At 43.9% G+C, this 22,331-nt stretch overlaps 2 protein-coding genes across 3 annotated transcripts; one reads left to right on the top strand and one right to left on the bottom strand.

The window, feature by feature from the left end:
* Positions 1-14: 14 nt before the first annotated feature.
* On the top strand, positions 15-12,955 carry INTS14 (integrator complex subunit 14). 2 transcript variants are annotated; one of them, XM_032194629.1, is made up of 12 exons: positions 15-53; positions 535-801; positions 2,286-2,393; positions 4,003-4,158; positions 4,621-4,739; positions 5,158-5,300; positions 6,221-6,313; positions 7,897-8,041; positions 8,265-8,398; positions 8,504-8,622; positions 8,972-9,037; positions 10,024-12,955. In XM_032194629.1, exons 2-12 carry the CDS (start codon positions 580-582, stop codon positions 10,273-10,275), a joined length of 1,557 nt encoding a protein of 518 aa, XP_032050520.1. In that variant the 5' UTR covers positions 15-53; positions 535-579; the 3' UTR covers positions 10,276-12,955. The 2 variants fall into 2 exon arrangements, with proteins under 2 accessions (XP_032050520.1, XP_032050519.1); XM_032194628.1 differs by lacking the exon at positions 15-53 and having other exon boundaries at positions 370-801.
* HACD3 (3-hydroxyacyl-CoA dehydratase 3) lies at positions 11,041-22,147 on the bottom strand. Its single transcript, XM_032194630.1, has 11 exons — positions 22,020-22,147; positions 21,271-21,313; positions 20,346-20,419; positions 18,582-18,746; positions 17,553-17,604; positions 17,073-17,183; positions 16,344-16,471; positions 15,708-15,820; positions 15,067-15,173; positions 13,853-13,984; positions 11,041-12,953 (listed from the first exon to the last, which is right to left on the bottom strand). The coding sequence occupies exons 1-11, from the start codon at positions 22,104-22,106 to the stop codon at positions 12,877-12,879; spliced, it is 1,089 nt and encodes a 362-aa protein (XP_032050521.1). The 5' UTR covers positions 22,107-22,147; the 3' UTR covers positions 11,041-12,876.
* Between the last annotated feature and the right edge of the window lie 184 nt (positions 22,148-22,331).

Here is a 22,331-nt window from a genome sequence, read left to right as displayed (position 1 = left end):
CGTTCCGGGGAGCGCTTTGTGCGGCGGACCCATGGCGGCCGGGCGGGCTGGGGGTGAGCGCGGCGGAGCCTCCGTTCCCCTTTCCCCGGGCACCTCCACCATCATCTCCTCCGCCTCCAGCACCACCGGGGCCGCAGGGACGGGAATCCACCAACCCCCCCGAGCCGTCCCCGGGGGGAGCGGGGAAGGCTCCGTGGAGAGGGGCCGGGAGGAGGGGGCTCCCTCCCCCGCTGGGGTCCCCGGGCTTCTCTGGGGGTCCCTGCGGCTCCTCTGCTCTCTGAGGCTCGTCCCAGGCCGGGCACACTGCTGCCAGGCATTTCCAGCCCCCCAGGAGCAGATCCTGCACTTTTGGTTTATTTTCTGCCATAATCTGTGTTAAAACCCCAGTTCTGGGCATAAAACTTAATTGTGGCTTCCCCCTTCTGCAGAGGGCAAGGGCTGGTGTGGGGCGAGCCTGGCAGGGTCAGGGCAAGACGTGTTGCCCCTTAGCTGTTGTTTAATAATCATTTGTGGCCTTTTTTTGCTGTCATGCAGTGGATCTTCATTCTCTGCTGAGGTAGCTGAGAGGAGCAGCTCATCATGCCGACGGTGGTGGTGATGGACGTGTCGCTCTCCATGACACGGCCGGTGTCGGTGGAGGGCTCCGAGGAGTACCAGCGGAAACACCTGGCGGTGCACGGCCTGACCATGCTCTTCGAGCACATGGCGACCAACTACAAGCTGGAGTTCACGGCCTTGGTGGTGTTTTCGTCGCTCTGGGAGCTGATGGTGCCGTTTACAAGAGATTACAACACGCTGCAGGTAGGGTGCATGAATCCCCAGAGCAGTCACTTGTCAATAAAAAAAAAAAAAAGTTATGTGGTTTCATGTTGTCCTGTACACAGTGTCTTCAGCACAGCATTTTATCCTTATTTTAAAGACAGGTGAAATCAGTGCATGCGGAGTGTTCCACTACTTAACAAATCATACCTTTGCAGGTGACCTCTGAAGCATTGTTAATTAAGTTAAAAGTAGGGAGTGAGAAAACCAAGAGGTTGAAGTTTTTGTGACACGCTTTTTTCTGTAGTTGTTGATTTACTCTTTGATAAATGGTGAGGCGGACAGGAGTGTTTAGAAAGGTTTTGAGTCCAGTGATTTGGTAGAGAGAAGATGCTTTTAACAGTGCATACCAGTTGAAACAGACTAAGAATGAGAACGAAGGGATTTTAGGCCTTGCAGATGTGATGGAAAGTGGAGAGACCATGGAAAGGGTAGAGTCTGAGAGAGAAATCTGATATGAATGCTGTAAGGCATTGAAAGTCTCAGTCCAATAAAAATTGTACATGTGTATCTGGTTGTCGTATATACTATTAAGAAAGAATGATATGTCACTGTCATAGGTCACAATGTATTCATTAAGTTTTCAGTTGTGCAACAGATTTTACAAGATACTCTCTGTTAGGTTTTTATTTTACCATTTGAAGGCCAGTACATTCTCTTTGATTAATTTTTCCCTCCTCAGGGAATTTCTGAAAGCCAAGAATCCAAGCGAGCTCCCCTAGCATGTTAGTTTTACAGCTGCACCCTTCTTACTATGTGGTGTTAAGTGTGAACTTTTCATTCTAAGAAGAAAAGCTGGTTTACGGTTATAGAAACAGGATATGAGTTTTGGATTCTCTTACTCTCTGCCGAAGTGTTTTTGTGAGACAATCTCCTTGTGGCCTACTTTCTGAATCTGTGAGAAGTTGGAGTTATTCTGACACCTGGGAGGATTTTCTAAGCTAAAATCCATTGAGCTGCATTGCAAGGCCACTAAACCTGGCACTCTGAGGTGTCACGTCTTCACGGTCTTTTCAGTGGGCCTCGATGGAGGAAAGAAATATGATTCACTTTGAGCAATGAGGTGGTGGTTTGCAGTACGTTTGGAGCTCTTTGGGGGGAATGTTCAGGAATGCAAAATGTTGTTATTGTTCGTATATTACAGAGTGGATTGGAAATTAATACTTCAAGTTAGACATCGATTCAGTTTTTTACTTTCCTCTTTTTCTCTGAGACATGCAAATACTAGATAGTAGAGTTCCTTCAAAACTAGCTGTTGTAGTTGTCTCATGATACTGTTCACAATTCCTTCTCTCTCTCTCTTTTAATCTTTGCAGGTCATATGTAAGCATATAGCCTGTTGTATTGTGTTGCAATGCAGTTGTGTTACAAAGCAAACATACTGGCTTACCACAGAACTGTGAATACTCTATGTTTGCTGGTAGTGATATTTCACCCAGCAATAACTGTGGTGTTTGTTTTTACAGGAAGCTCTAAGTAACATGGATGATTACGACAAAACCTGTTTAGAGTCAGCACTGCTTGGGGTTTGCAATATTGTCCAGCAAGAATGGGGTGCAGCAATTCCTTGCCAGGTATGTTTGATTTTCACTGGTGTGAGGATGTAGCATATCCTCAGTACTCCCTGTAAGCTGCAGAAGGACCTACACACCTTAAAATTGTAAAATTTGGCTCAAAAGTACTCTTTTGAAGGCTTAGCATTTGATCTGGAGGTGGTGTTCTTTCCCAGGAGCCTTGGTCAGCTTGGAAGGAGTGTGGTCACACCTACAGTAACCTTTCTGCTCTGGTACCTGATGGTTTCCAGGGCTTGTCACAGTTCCAAGTCTCAGACAACAGCACAGAGTACAGCTGAGTGTGTTTTGATCTGTCTTCTCTCCCTACTGAGTCATTCAGTGTGCATCTGCTCACACATTCCATCCAGCCTTTGCAGCTCTCAGCCTTCTGAATTTGCTGTCTCTTATGGCAGAGACTGCTTTTAGCCCTCAATTTTCCGAGATACTATGAGCCTGTTGCTCTTTGGGTTAGGATATAAATTCAGTAATTTTGCAGCTCAGTGAGCTAGGAAAAACTCACAAGCAATATTCCTTTCGGAGAAAGAGGGTAGAAGTTGATTGTCTAGACAATGCTTTGTAATCTAACCAGGATAAAAGGCACCTTGGAAAAGCAGTTATTCAACACAAAGAACTAGAAAGATGTAAAAGCCAAGCATAGATTAGATCTCAACAATTTTGTCTCTCATTTGTGTCATGATTTGCTGTACTGGAACTTTGGGTTATTGGGTGATGAAAGGCAGCGGGGAATGTACTGTGCAGAATTTTCTAATAGTAAAAAGCATTGCTGCTGAGCAACAGTTCAGATGGTTAGTGGGGAGATTGAGGATTAAGAGAGAGTAAAAATCTGGCTGTAACAGATGCCTGCTGGGTTCCAGTTGGATTTGATTTTCCTTACCTCTCAGCCAAAAAATAATGCCTGGTGTAGCTGTGCAGTGCTGAAAGAGCAGTTATTTTACTCCTCTGGAAATGACTGGGTCTCAGCTGAGTGTGTAGAGTTCCATTATTCAAGGTAACCTATTAGGACAGGTTTCTACAAGAAGTGACAGTAGACTTGCAATTAAGTGGAAGAATGTCTATTTCAAGCTTTCATAGTTCTGCTGCAAAATGTGAGCATGCTGCAGCTGTATTTGTTAGCAAAGAATTACAGTAATTAATACTACCTTTTGTATGGCTTCTGTGGCCTGTAGTGGAACTTGGGTTGCCCTCCAGCTGTTGCAAAGAAATGATCATAGTTGGCCTTTATCTTCCATCCGAAGGGAAACCTGAAGTTCCCAAATCTGCTAGTAGCAGACTGCTTTTTTGGCTGGATAATCACAGTAGTTCTAGTGTACATTTAAAACTGGGAATGTTCCTGCACAGCGTGGTGTGTTTCTAGCCATAGAATTCAATTTTCAGTGCAACTGCCTAATTGCAATGAAACGTACATTTATCATGCACGTAATTTAATTGCACTGCTTAAACCTATAATTTCTCATTTATGTACCAGGTTCTGGAAACTTTACTCACAATTCTTTAGTCAGGGTTTTCAGTATAGAAGAGCATGCTGCTAGGAAGACTCCTGAAGTGTTGTCCTCCACAGATAGAAACATGTCTCTAATTGGAAATGCTAATCTATCCTCTCTCCTTTAAGGTTGTTCTTGTCACTGATGGCTGCTTGGGGATCGGCAGAGGCTCCCTACGACACTCACTAGCTACTCACAACCAGAGGAGTGAAAGCAACCGATTTCCACTGCCTTTCCCATTCCCGTCCAAGTTGTATGTCATGTGCATGGCAAATCTTGAAGAGGTGATGCCTTTAACATATGCTTTTTTCATCATTACACTGGATAATTATTGTTCTTATCCGATCTAATGATCGTATCAGCACAAAACACACTTTGTATTCTTTTCCTCTTAAATATTTAATTGTCTTGAAGGAGATGGAAACTTAGAATTACAAATAAAACACTGATATTTAAGGTATTCCGGTGCTCTTAAAGACCAAGAGCTTCTGTAGTTATTGGTTGCTTTTTGAAGCAGAACCTAATATGAAAAAGCAATGTATTTTATGTTTCTGGATCAAATACTGCATTTGCTGTAATATAAATGCAACATAAGGAATACATTTCCTGGGAGACAAAGAATATTGGTTTATGCAGAAAGGAGTAAGATAAAATTTTACTGTATTGTGTATATTTTCTGAAAACACACTGGTAAAGAAAAAGAGTAAAAAAGCTTAACAAAAACATTTCACTTTATGCTTGTACAGCTTCAGAGCACGGATTCCTTAGACTGCCTGGAACGGCTCATAGATTTAAACAACGGGGAAGGGCAAATCTTTACCATTGATGGACCACTTTGCCTGAAGAATGTCCAGTCTATGTTTGGGTTAGTAGACTTTTAGATAAAATGCCTTTGGAAGCTATCCAGTTAGTAAAGGAAAACAAACATAACAAAAATCTGATGATATGAGATGTTCTTTTTTTTTTTTTTTTTCTTTTAGTGTATGATCTTGTTAACTAAACTTTAATCCTGACCTTTGTTGTTCAAGGTCAGTATTTATTTTAATCATTCTGTAACCAAACCATAAAATCTATTATGATTGGCAGGCAGAAGATACTAATTTCCAGACTTGTTAATTTGCCATCAATATGATAATGTGCTGCTTTGTTTCATAAATTGGCAATGCCAGAACTGACTAGTCACACACACAAACGTTTTGGGAGCTTAGTTAGCATGCTTTAGACAAACTATTTTCATTTGATATGTATTATTTTTTCCTTAATGATAACTGATCATGTTCTAGAAAGCTAATAGACCTGGCTTATACACCATTCCATGCTGTTCTCAAGTGTGGCCACTTAACATCTGATGTGCAAGTATTTCCCAGACCAGAACCTTTCATTATAGATGAGGAAATAGACCCCATTCCTAAAGCAATTAATACAGGTAACATTTTTTTTATTGCTTTTTACATAAATCTGTTTGATTTCTACCTTTTCATTACCATCTTTTTTCCTGTATAGTTACTGTTGCACGCGCTTTCTCTCTGAAGATCAATCACTGATCATGTAATTTCTTGGTATATGCGGCTTCAGGGGACGAAAACCTCATCCTGTTTCAGATGTGTACCTGCTGAAAGGGCTGGAGTAGAGCAGAGGCACTTTTAAAACTTAGCAAGCCAATTTCTAGGGATAGGGATTGTGGAAGACAGTCACAGACTGCTTTCCACAAATACCTTCATAAGATTAACAGAGGATTAAAGTAGTGTGTTGGAGAAGGGTCTGTATTTTTATATTAGAGTTGCCATTATCAAAAAGATCCCTTATTCTCAGATGAGACAAACTAACATCTTTCTGGAGACCTCTTCAGGGAGTCCACTAGGAGTTAAATTGGGAAGAGTTAGCAAGACAGACGCTTTATAAATCTCAAAGTGTGATTGCACTGTCTTTATTGTTTGTCCTCCTAGCATTTCTCACCAACAGATTATTTTTAAAAACAATTTTGCAAAGAAAACCTTTCTCAGCTCTGCTGTTACTGAACACTGCACCCATGAACGGCAGGTAGTCTGTAGCTAGTCCGTGCCTGTGACTTGTGAACGGATAGGTGCGCACCCTTTGGAGAGAACACTGAGCTTCACTGCTTTGCTTCAAGAGTGAAGTTTCCATTGTAGCATCAAAATTGCTCATGTATTCATATAGGTATGAATGGTTGTGTCATATTAATACCTAGAGACCCCAGTCAAGGTCAGGATTCTGTTGTGGTACCTTAGTCACTGCTTCAGAAACAGTGGTGTAAGAAGTGGTGATGTTAAAATGACTGAATACATTCAATTTCTAATTAGGCTTAAACCTGTTTTCTCCCCACAGATCTAGAAATTGTTGGTTTTGTAGATATAGCTGACATTTCTAGCCCTCCTGTCTTATCCAGACACTTGGTGCTGCCTATTGCGCTTAACAGAGGTAAGCAAGTTCTTTTTGTTGTAGCAAAAACTGCTTTAAGCTTTTCCTGTAATGGCCATTGTGGTTTCAATTAGAAGCAAAAGCTTCATGTTTTATCAGAGTGCTACATGTTTCTGAGAACACATTTTCATGGTTACATTAAAATTAAAACCTTGAACATAAGCTCTGTCTTTTTTTTTTTTTTTTTTTTTTTTGAATAGCGTGCTGTTTAGGCAATTCGCATGTACACAAAGAAGTGAATTAGTAGAGGGATCGGTGTCCTTATACCATCATTATCAACAGAGCATACTGAACTAAAAACTACAGATAGTTATGGGTCATGAAGTAAGTGGTGCAAGATGAAGACTTAATGCCTGTTTCTAATTGCTTCTTGGAATGATTTGTTGTGAAAAATCTGATCTTAACAAGATTGCTCAGTAGTGCTTGAGCATTAATTACTATTCACTGGGTCTGAGTACATATGTATCTTGTGTAGGCTGCAAGGATGGTTAAGCATATCACTGACTTGCAGCTACTTGTCTGCATCAGTGTGTGCTAAGAAAGGTTTCCAATGTCCTTTTGTCATGGCCTTGGAGTGGAGTTAAAAGAAAGTGAGATTTTTCCTGGTAAAGAAGAATGAAAGCACCAGATGTGCTTTCATGTCTTTTAGTGCTTTTAGCCCGCTAGGCCTTTCACCTTAGGAGATATTAAGAGTTAAATCACAGCTGTATTCCAGCTGCTAAAACGTTGTAAGTTTCTCACAATTACCACAAATTGCATAGGGGAGGTGGACTTGAGATTCAGGATCCTTTTGTTTCAGAAGCAGCAATGCTATCCATTGCCAGACTTTTGGTACTTTTGGGTTTCACTTCTCATTTCTTTGAAGTTGAGATTTTGTTTTTGAGTTATTTATTAACGTTGTGAATTTTCATGAATAGAATGTGATAGAAGTAATTCTCTAACTTTATAGAGTTATATAACTTTAACATTTGTCTCAACAGTTAACAGCTGTATATTCTATGGGAGTATTAATTAAAGGTTGGCTTGTCCAGCAGGCCTGTTTTGATTCAGTCTCATCCAGCTGCAGCAGAAGAATTTGCCAGTCACTGCCACTTCTACCTGCCTTTTATTGCTCCTTTACCTAGAATTACATGTCCTCACCCCGGTTTGCTTGCATGCTGGGAATGAGTTGGGTAACTTAAACGTAAAGCAAGTCTTTGTTAGCCAAACTAATTTTGACTGATACAAGGTAGGGAGTAATTGTACAAAGAGCCCTGTGAGTGGATCAGTGGATCAAGCAGCTGTAAGGTTAGAAAGCGGTAGTCTTTTCAGCCTTTGCTGCTGTGAGGGGTGCTGCTGGTTGTGTTCAGAAATTCAAATATTAAAATGCAATGAGTTCTCACAATAGCATGGGTGTGGGGAGAACAAGAGCCTTTCTTAAGAAAGGAAAACACACAAGCAGTTAACAAGTAGCTTCATAGAATTGTGCAATTGTGTTGAAGATGCTTCATGGCAGAGGATACAGGGTGGTAAGCATCATGGAAATACACTAATGGGACTGAATTTATTTTCATGTCATCTCTTTGTTTGCTTTCTTTTCTCAGAAGGTGATGAGGTGGGACCTGGGATCACAGATGACACCGAAGATGAGAATTCAGCTAATCAGATTGCTGGGAAAATCCCCAACTTCTGTGTTTTGTTGCATGGGAGCCTGAAAGTGGAAGGCATGGTGGCCGTTGTCCAGTTGGGGTATGGAGCTGGATGTCTTCCTGAAAAATCTCTCTTACCTTGCTTATTTATGCTTTACTCTGTAGAGAATTCTCCATTACTAGGTAAAGCCATGGATTTTTAATGGTAGATCTCTTTCTGCCAGTATAAATTACAAATACACACAGTGGAAGGGAGACAAATTCTGGGTTAAGAGGGATATAAAGTGTTTTTTTCAGCCTTTGGGATTTGCTCTTTTCAATAGGCCAGAGTGGTATGGAATGCTCTATTCACAAGCTGATAGCAAGAAGAAATCAAACCTCATGATGTCACTCTTTGAACCTGGTCCTGAGCCCCTTCCATGGCTAGGGAAGATGGCACAGCTTGGACCTATTTCAGGTACTGGTTACACTCCTTTGAATAACTCTTGTGCATTCAGTATTTTCTTGTGAGAATGACCAGGGCAGATATTACTCACTAAGTCTTTTTCCTTTTTTCTTCCAGATGCAAAAGAAAATCCGTATGGAGATGATGACAATAAGAGCCCTTTTCCCTTGCAACCCAAGAACAAGCGCAGTTATGCACAGAATGTTACTGTATGGATTAAACCAAGTGGCCTCCAGGTAATGATACAGGTTTTGGACTTGGTGCTTTACTATGAACAGCGGTAGCTAGCTAAGCAGAAAGTTGGAGTCCGTGTGTTGTCCATTTAGTGTAATGGCTTTGTTGTTTTTTTTTTTTATAAACTCTTTAAAATGTCATGATTAAAATGCAACCAGAAAGCTTATGATGTTTAATGAAAGCCGCATCTCCAGTGTAGCATCTGGCTTAGTTTATTGGATTTAGTATAATTACCATTTATGTTTCAGTCTTTGTGAGCTGCAGTCTTGTCAATGGTCAGGATTATTTATCAATATAGTTGAGGATTTTTTTTTCTGCAGCTGCCAAGATTTTTTCTATTTTTTTCTGCAGACTGATGTACAGAAGATCTTGAGAAATGCAAGAAAACTCCCTGAAAAAACTCAAACATTCTATAAAGTGAGTAATATTACTGGTCTGCCCAAATTTGATCTATAGTGATAGTGGTGCATCTGACAGAGGAGCACATACTGTCAGTGTATGTGGGATGTTCTGTGCAGGGCTTATAGGGCTCTGCAGAAATGCACATTGTTCTGTAGAGTCACTGTGGGTCCATTGTACGGATTAGTGAAGGTGAGACACCGGAGTCTGGTTTCCTGACATCACATCCTGTCAGGGTGATGCAGAATATCATGTTTACAGGTGCCCCTCATGATCCCTGCTACCTCCATGGCGAACTTTTATGCAGATTTTATGCTGTTGTCCAGGCAGAAATAGACTGAGGGATCAGAGAGGAATAAGAACACATGTCATTCTGAATCTCAAAATATCTCCTACAATTTCTTCTGCAAGTGAAGCAGAAAAACACAAAATTCCAGGCACTCTTAGTCATATCGTAACAGTCTGTAATCTAGACTGTATCTGGAAGTAATTGTTGGTCCTCTTGTAAGCGAAGTACTGAAGCAGTTTATTATTGTAGCCCCAGAGACTTCAAGAATGAATACACTGACTAAATGCACACAAGCACTCATCACAGTTTACAGTGAAGAAAAATCAATATATATATGTTTATACATTTTGCTGGATGCTATGGTTAGAGGCAGCAGTCAGTGAAGCCCAACTTGGAAGCCACTCTCAGCATGGACACAGGGGGAATAGGCAGGCACAATAGCTGAACGCACAGAAGGGTGAAGGAAGAAGTAAAGAGTTTCTAAGAAGGGATGAAGGGAAAACCAGCTATTTAGCTGTGCCACTATAATCCTCAGCCCTGAAACATTTTTCATGTCATGAGCAGCTGGGCAGCTGCCAGCAGTTCTACTAACTATTCAGGTTATTTTCCTTATAGTGAATAAGCTTACCTTTAAAAACAAACAAACAAACAAAAAAATAAAACATTTTATATGAAGGGTCACAGTGGCTTTATAAGGAGTTTTTGTTCTTTGCAGGAACTGAACCGCTTACGAAAGGCAGCTCTGGCCTTTGGCTTTTTGGACCTCTTGAAAGGTGTGGCAGACATGCTGGAGCGGGAGTGCACACTGCTGCCTGACACAGCTCATCCCGATGCAGCGTTTCAGCTCACGCATGCAGCTCAGCAGCTTAAAGTGGCAAGTACTGGGGCTTCTGAATACGCTGCCTACGATCATAACATTGCTCCACTGCAGACAGACTTTCCCAGTACTGGCACTGAAAGAATGTGAAGTCTCCAGTTTGGGAACTTCTACAGATTAAGACTCAAATTGCTCAAATTTTCTTGTCCTGTTTACTTTCTGGGGCCGCTTTAATTACTGGCTGGAGAACTCCCTATTCAAACAGGGGCCCTTTACTTGCATCAATGCTTTCTTAAGTGTAACTAATCTGTGGTGGCTTCAGTCAGGCCTGGAAACTAGAAAGTGTCCCAGAGTTGCTTCCTTAGTACATGTGAGGAGAGAAAGAAAATGCCATCACAGGCCTCACTCCTTGTGGCTTTTGGCCTCCCAAAAATGTGGTTACTAGATAACTGAAATCACTGGCAAAAGCATCCTAAAAGGCAGCTACTATTATTTTATACATGGAATTGATCAGTCCAAAGAAAACATGTGAGAATCACTCTGCAAAATCAGATACAGAGCTAATTTCAGGGTATTGTCACTAATTGTGTGCCCACCGTGAAAGCTAGCCTGTACCGCAGTAATGAACATTATCACTGGCATTGCAGTGCTGATACTTGTAAAAGTAACTTAATCTTTTGAGACATTTTTTTTTATTTGTGTAATATTAATAAAAAGTAATTCTTCAGGAAAACTTAAGTTGGTTTCGCTCCGTTTTCATAGCAACCTTACCGGATGCATGCTTAGGCATGCACAGGCCTAAAACATCGACCTGGTAATGGTTGGATGTCAGCTCTTTATCATGAGCATCGAGTAGTAAATTATATAACTTAATGCATTCAGGGAAAATAGCAAATAACTGAACTCAAAGCAAAATCTGGTTGTAAATCTTTATTAATAGAAACACATTCTTTCTGAAGGACTAAAACTCAGTAGTGTAAGATCCATTACAGCTCGCACTAGGTACCACAGTTTCACTGAGAAATATCATGTATGAGTACATATGGATTTTATAACAGAAGTTTAAATGCCCAGTAATTAAAGTATGAAAGTGATCTTTGCTGTTCCAAGTCAGCTAGTTCAGTCCTTTGACATACTTCAAACATATGTACAGTGTGTGCTGTAGTGAAAGTGTGTAAATAACGCCCAGCTCTTCTGAGAAAGTTACCTGCACTCTTCTTTGCAACTGAGCCTCAAGTATCTCTAAAGATAAATTGCATCATGCCTCTTGTTGACAAAACACAATTGTGAAATGCAGTGTGGAGCTTGTACCAGCTCTTTTTTTATAATCTCTTTACAACGTTATTTTCTTTCCTTTACAGTAGCAATCACTGGGGCCGTGTCACAAATAGTAAGCTGTTTGTTATTTTTAAGTATAGAAAATAACTTTCTGGAGGATTCACATCATTTTACAGTAGAAAAAGATAATGCAAGTAGTAAAATGGCACGATGCTAATCTCAGCTTCAGTGCCTGATCTGGATTGCTGGCTTTGCTTTGCATTGCCCTGGGGGAAGCAGCAGTTGTGAAGCAACCTGTTTATAGCCACAACATGGTTTTAGAGCACACCTGCAGTATACTCCCTAAACTTCATTGAATGGGCCAGAGGGGTCTGGAATCGATTGGAGGAGGCTAGGTGTCAGAAGGGCATGCTGAAATGAAGCCAACTGAAATGAAGGTTTCCAGGTGAGAGACAGCATGTCCTGGAATGGAAGGGGAACAGATCTTGTTGTTTTTATTTAAAGCAAGCACAGAGGAAATAGGGCCCCTTTTCCCTTTTTACTAAGTTTTAAGTAGAAAAGCAGTTGTTGTTGCCTTTCCAAAGGCTATAAATGCAGGAGCTACAGCTGTGGCAGGAACAATCAGAGGTGTTCGGTATTTCCATTTCTATGACAGCGAGGGAGGTGTTCTGGCTTTCACATGCTAGGAGAAAGCTGGTACCCGTGTTTCCTTGTTTCCTTATTTTTCAGTGCTTGCATTATCAGGAAAGCATTTCTGACCATGGGACAGAGCTGCAGCTTCCTTTTCCTACTGACTGCTACAGGTATATGGGTGTTGCTATGCTCCACACAATGCCCCTATTTTGTTCAGACTAAACTAGAGACGGATTAAAGGGGTATGTAGCATTTAAATTGACATCAGCCAGCTGCTTCTGATTTTAATTCTGCAACATCAGTATGCTGCCCAAAAAAGGGGGGCGTGAGGGCTGAGCAAGTTTACCCCTACCGTTAACATACACCTAAACATTGTTCGCAGTGGTCTCAGACTGTGCTCCTCGTGCCACCACAAAGTCCCCCAGGAACAGCATGGGCCAGCCAGCAGTATATCCCAACATCAGAAGCCTTATCTGCATGCAATATTGAAAGAGCAAATACCCAATTAAAAGATAAACGCTATTTCTATTTAGTGCTGCTCCACTGTTTAAAAGCATATTATATGCAGATAATTGCAGATAATAGGGTTTCTTTCTAACATGGCAGTTGATAGGATACAAGTTTAAATGTAACCGTTCAGTGGTAAATGTCATGCATATGTATGATTGAAAGGGAACAAAATACAGTATATGGGAATGTTACCTGAATTCACTATGAAATCATGAAATAGAGTATGATCATTTAATTATACAAAATTCTTTAAATTACAGTGGCTAAAACCATAAGAATTAGAGGCTTATCTTTTCATTAAGTTAAATAAGAAAGCAGTGCAGTCATCCTTTACTTCATCTTTCTCTTCTTTGGTCCAAGGTGCTGTTTCCTTTGCTTGTAGAGATAACGGAAGTTTACAAATACCCCTGAAAAAGAATGAAGTGCTTAGGTTGGACGCTATTGCATCACTTCAAAGCTAAATGGCTGTACCAAATTTAAAAAAAAATAGTAATAAACACACAAGGGTTTAGGAGCATACATAGCATTGATAGCTAATGCTTGTATTTTCTTGTTGGATTAGGTGGGAGTTCCTGCACAGGTTGCTTGGTACTGAGGCTGCTCATTCAGAGGCTTGGTTTGTCACTTTTACAAAGCTGCCAACACCAGCTGTGCAGAGCTGAGAAAGGATCAAACAAGTGTTTCAGACTGAATCTCTCCTGAAGGTATTCTTTAGGCAATGTTTGCAATAGGGAGAAATCTAGTGAAAGTTCAGTTCAAAATTCTAGGTGAAATTCATCCTTCCTGACTAAAGAGAAGTCTGGCTGTGCAGACATACTGAATGTGCATATGATGTTATCTTACGTTTAGAAATGTAACACAAGAAACCACATAAGGTCGATGCACTGTTCTTCTTTAAATATACTACTACTTAAAAAGCCTTCTATAAGCAGTTTTAATTTGGCATTATGTTTAGATTTCCACTAAATCATTCTGAAGCTCGAATAACATGGTGAAACTAAGCAATAGTGAGATTATAAGTAACATGTAAAAAGTTCACTTTTAACCTGAGTCAGCTGTAGATAATCCTGCTAACCTGTTACTAAGGTCTCCTCCTTAGGGGCTAACCAGTGCTAACTGTAGGTGTGTTCCCCTTATCTTTGACAACTTATATAAAACAAGAAACAGGACAGTGCTTAGTCTCAAACAATTTTTTGCTGCATGATCCCAGAAATACAGAAATTTAACTTTTCTAGGAGAAATATACTTAGTAAGAGAAATTTGGCTTTTTAATTTCAGTAGTGAGAAATACAATTAAGTATCTTACCTAAAAACAAGGCTATAAGGTATAACTGAAGCAAGAATGAAAACTGGATTGTGACATTCAGTGGATTTGGCAATCCCAGACTAAATTTCCCTGTTTCACTGAAGATTGGAATGGACTGAATGAGACAGACAGCTGAAAACAGAAAGATGTGGTTATCATACAAGTAGGATATACGGTTACCTAGCCCCCACCGACTTTGTAAAGATGTTCCCTTATTTACTAGTTCTCATTATTTTGTGTTACTTCTGAACCCATTTTAAAGCTAACTTTAGACATGCAGTATGATGGTAAGCAGGTAGCTCAGGCAGTAGTTTAGCCATAAAAGTCTCACCACAATAAACTTGCCTGGTGAGACACTTCTTGTACACAACTACTCGGCTGGCTGAGCTTTCACCAGCAGTATTTACCGTGCAGCAATGCCCACAGCAATGAAACAGGCATAGTCTTTCCTGTACCTGGGGTTGGGCAATGCACTGCCTACTCCTGGCTCATAGAAACAGGCTCTGACAGGTATGATTACAACACATTTCCTACATCTAGAAGCTGAGCAGTGATATGCATATTAAAAATTTTAAAAGAAGAAAATCCAGACCCGTTAAGACAGCAGAGTTTGCTGTGAAGCCCCCTCCCCTCTAGAGGAGGGGCAACAAGAAGATTAGGGGCCCACCTCTCCGTGGAGCTGGCGCTCTCAGAGCAAGCAGCAAGGGAGCAGAGCCCCATCAGGCAAGCACCGTGCCTGTCTCAGAAACAGGCTGTGCTGCTTTCAGGGGAACAATCAGCCCCTGCCTGTCCTGTGCAATGATTTACAAGATAACATCAAAATCGGTAAGCTGGTGTGAACCCAAGCTAGACTGACCAAGTCAGGTCTAGCAGACAAAAGCAAATACAGTGCCTCGGATCAGCAGAGGGAAGCGAGCGTTGTCTTCCTGTAACGCTTGCATGGTCTGCAGCGCACGCTTGGTCACTTTGTTCCGCTAACCTTTTGTTGCCTTTACTTTCCTCTCCAGTGCCCAAAACGATGACTTCTGTTCACATTAAATTGAGAAAATGTTTGGTTCAGTAAGAAAGATAAAAACGCTTACATTTGGTTCAGCTCAAAGCAAAGGGCTATTTATCTGTTATTCTATTCTATTAATTTTTAGTCCAGCAGCCAAACCAAAAATGGAATTATTTGCCCAGCCTTAATCTTGATTATTACAGGTTTTTTTAAATACCTTCAGCCAAGCCTCCTAAAGGGTAGAGAGGGATCCAGGTGGTGTAACGGAGCCAGGTAAGTGGTTTCCATTCAATACCAATGCATGAAAGCATGTAATATGGATACCTAAAGCCAATTCAGTGTTAGAAGAAACAGCATTTAAAATGCAAGCTGCTAATAGAATTAGTCTTGCACGTATCTGCAGTATAGAATAGTCAATATAATTCCCAAGCAGCACAGGAATATTTAAAAAAATGTACCTGTTGCTTATGATGGACACTTTTTTTTTGGACACCATTATTTGGTAGTTTACAGAATGCTGTTACTCTAATCATACGGATGAATTTAACTGCCTCACTTGCCTAACAAACCTTTAAAATACTTTACTTTTTAAAGAGAAACAGAGCACAGTGCACCTCATTTAATCCTTAAAGTAAGTAAAGGATTAAGGAAGTAATCATTCAATTTAAGAATACTTCTAGAGGGCTGAATTTCCCAAGGGAAAGCAACAGGTTATCCTTAACTCAGGGTAGTATTATCTTCTATGCTCCCATCTCATCCCAACTTCTGGCAGATTGAGTAACCTAGGGAAGGCTACAGAATTCTTGCGAAGAACTAGATGGTTCTGCCCACACCTGCTAGTGGAAAAATCCTACAAACCTGAACAGCTCAATGATACTCCAGAAATAAAACACGAAGAACACCACAGCTTTGCTCTGCATTTCCTCTAAGCTTCCCAGGACAACAAACAAAATGAAGTTTCTTCCAAATACCTGTTTAAGAAAAACAAATTAAGGAATACTCACACCCTCCACCCTCTGTCAAGAGAAAGCAAGACCTTGCTGTCAGCAGCATGCAGGTTATCTACTCTTCCAGCGTGAAACAGGTCTGTGCTCAGCACATAACCAGGCAGCTGAGCTGTCACCTGCTTTTCTGAGCACACCTTTTTAACTCTCTATTTAGGTCCATGGTACCTATTCGTAAGTCATCTAGCTTCATTTTTTATTCACAACTACCACAGTCAGGATAAAAAGGGCACTGGAACCAAATCAGAATCATGTAGTTTTTGTCAGCTACTTCTTGCTTTTGTTGCCCTAAAGTATCGTACGAAGGTGTTAGAAGAGAGCCTGCCACAACTAAGGCTGGGAAACTTGGATTTCTACCTCTGGGGTAATATTCTCTAGTTCAGTGCCAGTGAGGTTGTACTACTTATCTTAGGAGAGTCGAGACAGGGAAGTAAAATACAGATTTACTTTAAACATGGGAGGAACAAGGAGAAGAATTCTAAAATATTACCTGGATTATAGCAGGTATCAGCGGTGATCTGACTAGCCCTATTAGTGAGTTCACGACTTCCATTAATGCCAGGGTCTGACAGAAATACATCATGTCAGAAATAGTGTGAAATGTATCATAGAAGGAATCTGTAAGACAGAAAACCATTTTAAAGACAAATGAATTTCAATGTTCAGAAAGCTGGGGCAGCAGCATAGCTTCTGGTAACAGGAATCTATTTAGATTTGAAGCAGCATTATGCGTAATTACACTTCATAGGCCTTACCTTGAAGTCCCAGCAGTTAGGCCAGAAGCACTGCTCAAGTGCTCTGTTTCACACACAAAGGGATCAAGAGCTATTACAGTAATTACTACCAAAAAAAAAGTGATAGCACTGTACTGCAACAGAACGTAGGATTCTCACTTCAAAATATTTTGCCCGGGTCATTTTCAAAAAGACTGGCACTGCAGTTAAGCGAGACGTTCTCTTTCAACTGAATTCTTCAGTTGTAATCTTGGCAGAGTACAAGCATCATTCATCAGAATACACAACTGTCATTTCAGCGTCTTCCTATCCCTGACACTGTGATGGTTTCTGAGAGGCTTTTGTTGTGCACTTCAGTGGTGCATTTACTGTTTCATTTCCTAAATGTGTCTTCCTTTAGACTTAACTATTTAGGAAGTGTTAAAAGTAACACTAGAAACAGAAAAATCCCCTGCAATGTGAATAAAACAGTGCTTATTACTTGCCTTTTCCTAAGATGAAGAGTCGTACTGTCATGTTCACAAAAATCCAAGAGAATCCCAAAAACTGCACAAGATTATACATGATTAAGTATCCTTTCTTCAGGTGTTTGAAAGCTAAAATCAATAAACACATCAGATGAGCAGAGTACAATGGTAACGCTCCTGCAAAGATTAGAGCTGCAAACCAGGCTTTCTGTGAGAACCCGGAATACAAGAAGGGGAATTATTGATTTTGATAAAAGGGTAGCTGTGTGCATTGTGGGCTCTGCCTGCTTTTACCATCAACTACTAGAAATGAAGCCTTGCTAGTCAGATTTTTAAATTTTACTGCATTTTTACTGAATTTCTAAATGGTGTAATACAGAGATCCCCCTCCAAGATGCACCAAGCCAGTCAAAATTGCTCCGTGAGAGTTGAGGCTCACATGTCTGAGCAACAGAAGCTTTCTAACCCCCAGCTTACTAGAAAGGTACGGTTACTTACGGTCTTTTGGGACTCTGGATTCTATTTTCATTTTGCTAATCTTTTCTTCTTCCTTAAGATGAAGGATAAGGTTTTAGCAAGTGTTACTGTAATTAGCAACTGATTTGATAACTATCCTACTGCAAAGCTAGCGGGTTTAAACCTCAGCTAAGCAGCCACTTGCTAGAAGGTTTAAATGTTCACCTGCATAAAACAGAGCACGTTTCTCACCCAGAAAGAAAGCAGAGGGTGTTAACTGGTTATCCTGCTTTCACTAGGTATTATGTTAGGTGCTTTTGCTGAAAAGACAGCTGTTTTCTTTGATAATTCTTAATTACTGCTGCTTCTTAGAACTGTTCCTTAAGAGATTTCATGACCCACTAGAGACCTGATGGAAACAGAGCATCGAGCCCTGGCTCTATGTGTGCCCTGCACTGCTGCTTTCTGGTTTCTGGCATTGCAGCAGCCCTTTCTCCTCAGTGGCTGTGGAGAGGAACAGGGCAGTGTTTGTTTTAAAAGTTAGCAGAAATGTGCTCTGTTCAAGTGTTTTCCAAGATGGGCTTTCACTTCCCTGCTGTATTAAGCTGCTCGAGGTAACCACATGGTGGGAACGCACGGTCAGGGCCAGCCCAGCAGCTCAGGAAACAGCACACACAGAAACTGAAAGCTCTGCTTTTCAGACAAGCCACATCCAGGACTGGTGTCTCTGGGCTTCACGTGTCCCACTGACATAAATGGATCGGGACATGGGACTGCTAGGGCGTAGGGCAGGAGGTGCAAGCCTTCAGGTGCAGGCTCAGCTGGCGCTGGCCTGGTGTGCAGCCAACAGTTCAGATTCAAACTGCTGCTCCTCTTAGCCAGAAGTGCGCCTTTTTCTGAATTCCTGCTAAAATCTGAGCTGCTTAACCAATTCTACCTGGCACCTGTATGAAAAAGCATCAGCAGCAAGCACGCCAGACAACTGCAGCTAAACAAAAGCTCACGTGCAGGGGAACAGCTATCCTTGCTCTGAAGCTGGCTGCACAAGCCCCACGTGCCCGCAGCACTGACCTTCTCCCTCAGTTCCATTTCAGCATCCGATTCATCTAACCAGCGGTCGAAGTCAGGAGCTAGGAAGAGCGGGCGCTTCTCCTGCTTGGTGAGCCTCTCCCACCAGTTACTCTCCTTCTTCTGCACGGTGATGTTCAGCTGCCTTTGAGTCACCCTGCACACGGGCTGAGGGCAGACACAAGAGCAGACATCAACAAAAGCCCTAAGAAACAAGCTCTGGGACTGAAACCATAAGGTAAGGGACTTGTGATTCGATCGTAACCGGCTGGGAAGCCTGCTCAGCACCACTGCATCCCACCACACAGAGCAGGACCCTGGCACTAGCCACCCGTACTGCCACCGTCAGATCCCTCTGCACCTCCAGCCCACACCAGGGTGCTCTGCCCGAAACTGCTTCTTAAACGCAGCTGAAACTGATGCAGGAGAGCCATGACCTGCGTTCTTAACCAAGCATGTTCTTTAGAGCTCCTCTCAAGGCTGTCTGGATGCTCCCAGGACATCTGAAGGCTGCAGCTGTAACTCACAGCTGCTAACGCCTGCTCCGTGCCCAGCAGAGGCTCCATCTCTCACTGGTGGCCAGCTCGGTGCCAGCGAGCAGCACTCAAGGTGCACACCAAAGCTAGAAGAGAAAACCCTGGAGAAAACCCTATACCCTGGTCCCCCCCATCAGCAGTCACCCAGATTTTGGAGCTGGTCCTCTTGCAGGCACCCAGCTCCTTCCAAGGTGACTCGGGGTGACTACTAGACTTTTGGAAGGATGCTGCAGAGGCAAGGGCTTGCTGTCCTGGCTCACAGCACTGCCGGGACAAGCACGGGTGGCAGCGGTGCCTCTCCCCACGCCATGCACCTGCTGCTTCCCAGGACAGGTGACAAACAGGCGAGTGGATCCTGGAAGCCAGGCACGTTATCTGTAGCTCCCACCAGGTATCCAATGGCAGACAGGAGAAACCTGCCTGCTGACCACTCGTTTCAGGAGACAAAACGAGTTCAGACCCCAGAAATTCACCCTCTGGCCCTCGGCTCTGTTGCACAGAGGGAATGATCCCTTCCTTGCCGAAGCAGCAGAGCCAAACCGCGGCTCCTAGCGTGACTGCTGGCAGCCAGGAATACGCAGCACAAATCCTCCGCCGGGAGCAGAGCCCAGAGTTTCCCTGTGCCCCTGATGGCTTTGAGAGGTGAAGCCAGACTTCACAGCCACCTGCAAGGGCTTGCCCTCCCAGCCACGCTCTCTATCAGACTACAACAGCAATTAAAACAACATTTTGCAATAGGACCTGCAATATCTGTACTGGCAACCTAAGGAATTTGCACAAGTCAAAAGCAACAGTTCCCATGACTTTCCTTTGGAAAAGCAGCCAGGAAACATCACACTGACACTGTACCACGGTGTTCCCCTCCTCTCCAAGGCAAGGTTGCATCAGGAAAATCATTGCCAGATTCTCCCATTCTTTTGCTGCTTTAAATCCCTATTAGAAAATACAACTACCGTGTAACAACCATGGTAAATGTAAGACCCTGTTTCTATTACAATTTACCCATGTGAGCGCTAGCTCCAGTGAGATTTGCACTAAGGCTGAGTGCACAGTGGCTGAGCACAGGCACCGAGGACTGCCACAGACAGCATTTAGGTTGTCGGCAGTTACAGTCACCAAGAAAATCTAACAGCACATTGTAGACTTCATGCAAAGCCATTTTCCTTCCATATTTCTCAGTAAGTTATCTCCCATTTACAATAGTTAGAAAAGAGAAAAAAAAAATACCTACTTTAGGCTCGACTGGTTCTAGGAACTCGATCTGAAATTCGTAGATGTTGTCCCCTTTGGCACCATGACCCTGCGCTAAAAAAACAAAAATTAACGATCAGCACCAAGGGCCTAGCAAGATCCACATTCCTTGTCTGCAGAGGACACTTTCCACACAGAAACATTCAACTTTTATTTTTAACAGTGCCTTCCCCTGCCTTGCTGGGAGGGAGGATGAAGCCCCAAAGCGAGGAGCCGCTCAGAGGCGCAGCAGCTGGGCTCAGCACCTCTGCACGGTGCTGGGAAAGCACCTGCAGCGCAAAGCCTGCAGAAGAGGAGCCCAAAAGGCTGCCTGGGCACGGTGTGAGCCCAGCTGAAAAGCTGCCGTGCTGCATGACCAGGGCGAGCGGTCACCGGTGGGAGTGAAACTCGCACTCCAAGTTTCCTTTCCACCCCTGCCTGCTGTAAACTGATCCCGAAGTGAACAGATGTGCAGCCATACCCTATCGAATGGCTCACCAGGGAGGCTGCATTTAGCAGATTTCGGAGAAAACGACCAAATAAACGACCAAACCCCAATAAAAGCACGTCCCCAGCAGCACCCTGACGAGCCACAGCAGCCCCTGTGGCTGCCCGACTGAAACAAAACAGCCTTTGGGGCAGGGATCTGCTTTACCTTCCAAATCGCACGCCAGTTCCTGGAGCAGCCCTTTGATAACGCTCACAAACGAGGTCTTTATGAGAGGAAAAGGGCTGCGCTGCTGGGGCTGGGGTGAGGCAGAGATGCGGGGAAATATCCCTGCCATTTAAATGCGGGGTGGGATGTTTTCCCTATTAGATAAGATAGGGCCAGTGGTGAAATGCAGGGGGCTGCGTGTGGGCGTGCTTTGAGCCCCGTGGTCTGTGCCTGGCACGTGGGGAATTGCAGGCGAGGGCCGGCCACCTACCTCTGAAGTGGAGCACGTTGTCGGTGATGGTGATGTCCGGGTTCTGGGGAGAGAGGAGAGCCTTGGAGGGGGCCTTGGCGGGCAGCGTGCCCCGTTACCGTGCCCTGTCCCACCCCTCTGTGCCCAGCCGGTACCGAGAGGAGAGCGCGGTGCCTCGGGGGGACACCGGGACTGCTGCTGCTGCTCCTGCCCCGCTCACCCTGATCACAGCCTGATCCCAAACTCACCCCCACAGTGATCCTACCGCCAACCTCGCCCCAATCCCGTCATCACCCTCACCCCAATCCTGTCATCACCTTGATCCCACTGTCAGTGATCCCACCACCTCCCTCACCCAATCCCATCCTAATCCCACCCCCCTCATCCAATCCCAACCTAATCCCACCCCAATCCCACCTCCCTCACCCCAATCCCACCTCCCTCACCTTAATCTCACCCCAATCCCACCCCCCTCACGCCAATCTCACCCCAATCCCACCCCCCTCCCCCCAGCCCCCCTTTAATCCCACCTCCCTCACCCCAATCTCACCCCAATCCCGCCCCAATCCCCCCTTAATCCCACCTCCCTCACCCCAATCCCACCTCCCTCACCCCAATTTCTCCCCAGTCCCCCCTTGGTCCCCCCCTCACCCCAATCCCACCCCTCAGCGCCCCCCTCACCCCAATCCCAACCCCCTCCCCCGCCCTCCCCCGAGCAGCGGCCACCCCGGGTGGCGGTGCCGGTGCGTGTGGCGGTGCGGGGCGGGTACCCGCACGTCGCTGAGCTCCACCCGCAGGTACAGCTCCCGGTGCCGCTGCGCCCAGTGCACATGCGGCCGCAGGCTGGGCCCCGCCATGGCGGCCCCCCCTCCCCCGCCCGCCGCGGGCCCGGCACCAAGCGGCGGCGGCGGCTCCCGGTGCGCCTGCGCCCGGGGCGGGAGGGCGGCAGTGCGCATGCGCGCTGCGCTGAGGGAGGCAGGGAGGGAGGAGGGGCTGTGTGAGGGGGAGGGTGTTGTGGTGGCTCCGCGCCGCTTTATGGCCGGTTCACCCCTCTGAGGTGGTTTTGGGATGGGGAGCTGCCC

This window comes from Aythya fuligula, chromosome 11 (genome assembly GCF_009819795.1).
Source record: "Aythya fuligula isolate bAytFul2 chromosome 11, bAytFul2.pri, whole genome shotgun sequence".
In the NCBI taxonomy this organism is placed as follows: domain Eukaryota; kingdom Metazoa; phylum Chordata; class Aves; order Anseriformes; family Anatidae; genus Aythya; species Aythya fuligula.
Note: the sequence above shows the minus strand (reverse complement) of the source record. Positions and strands in the feature narration are given on the sequence as shown.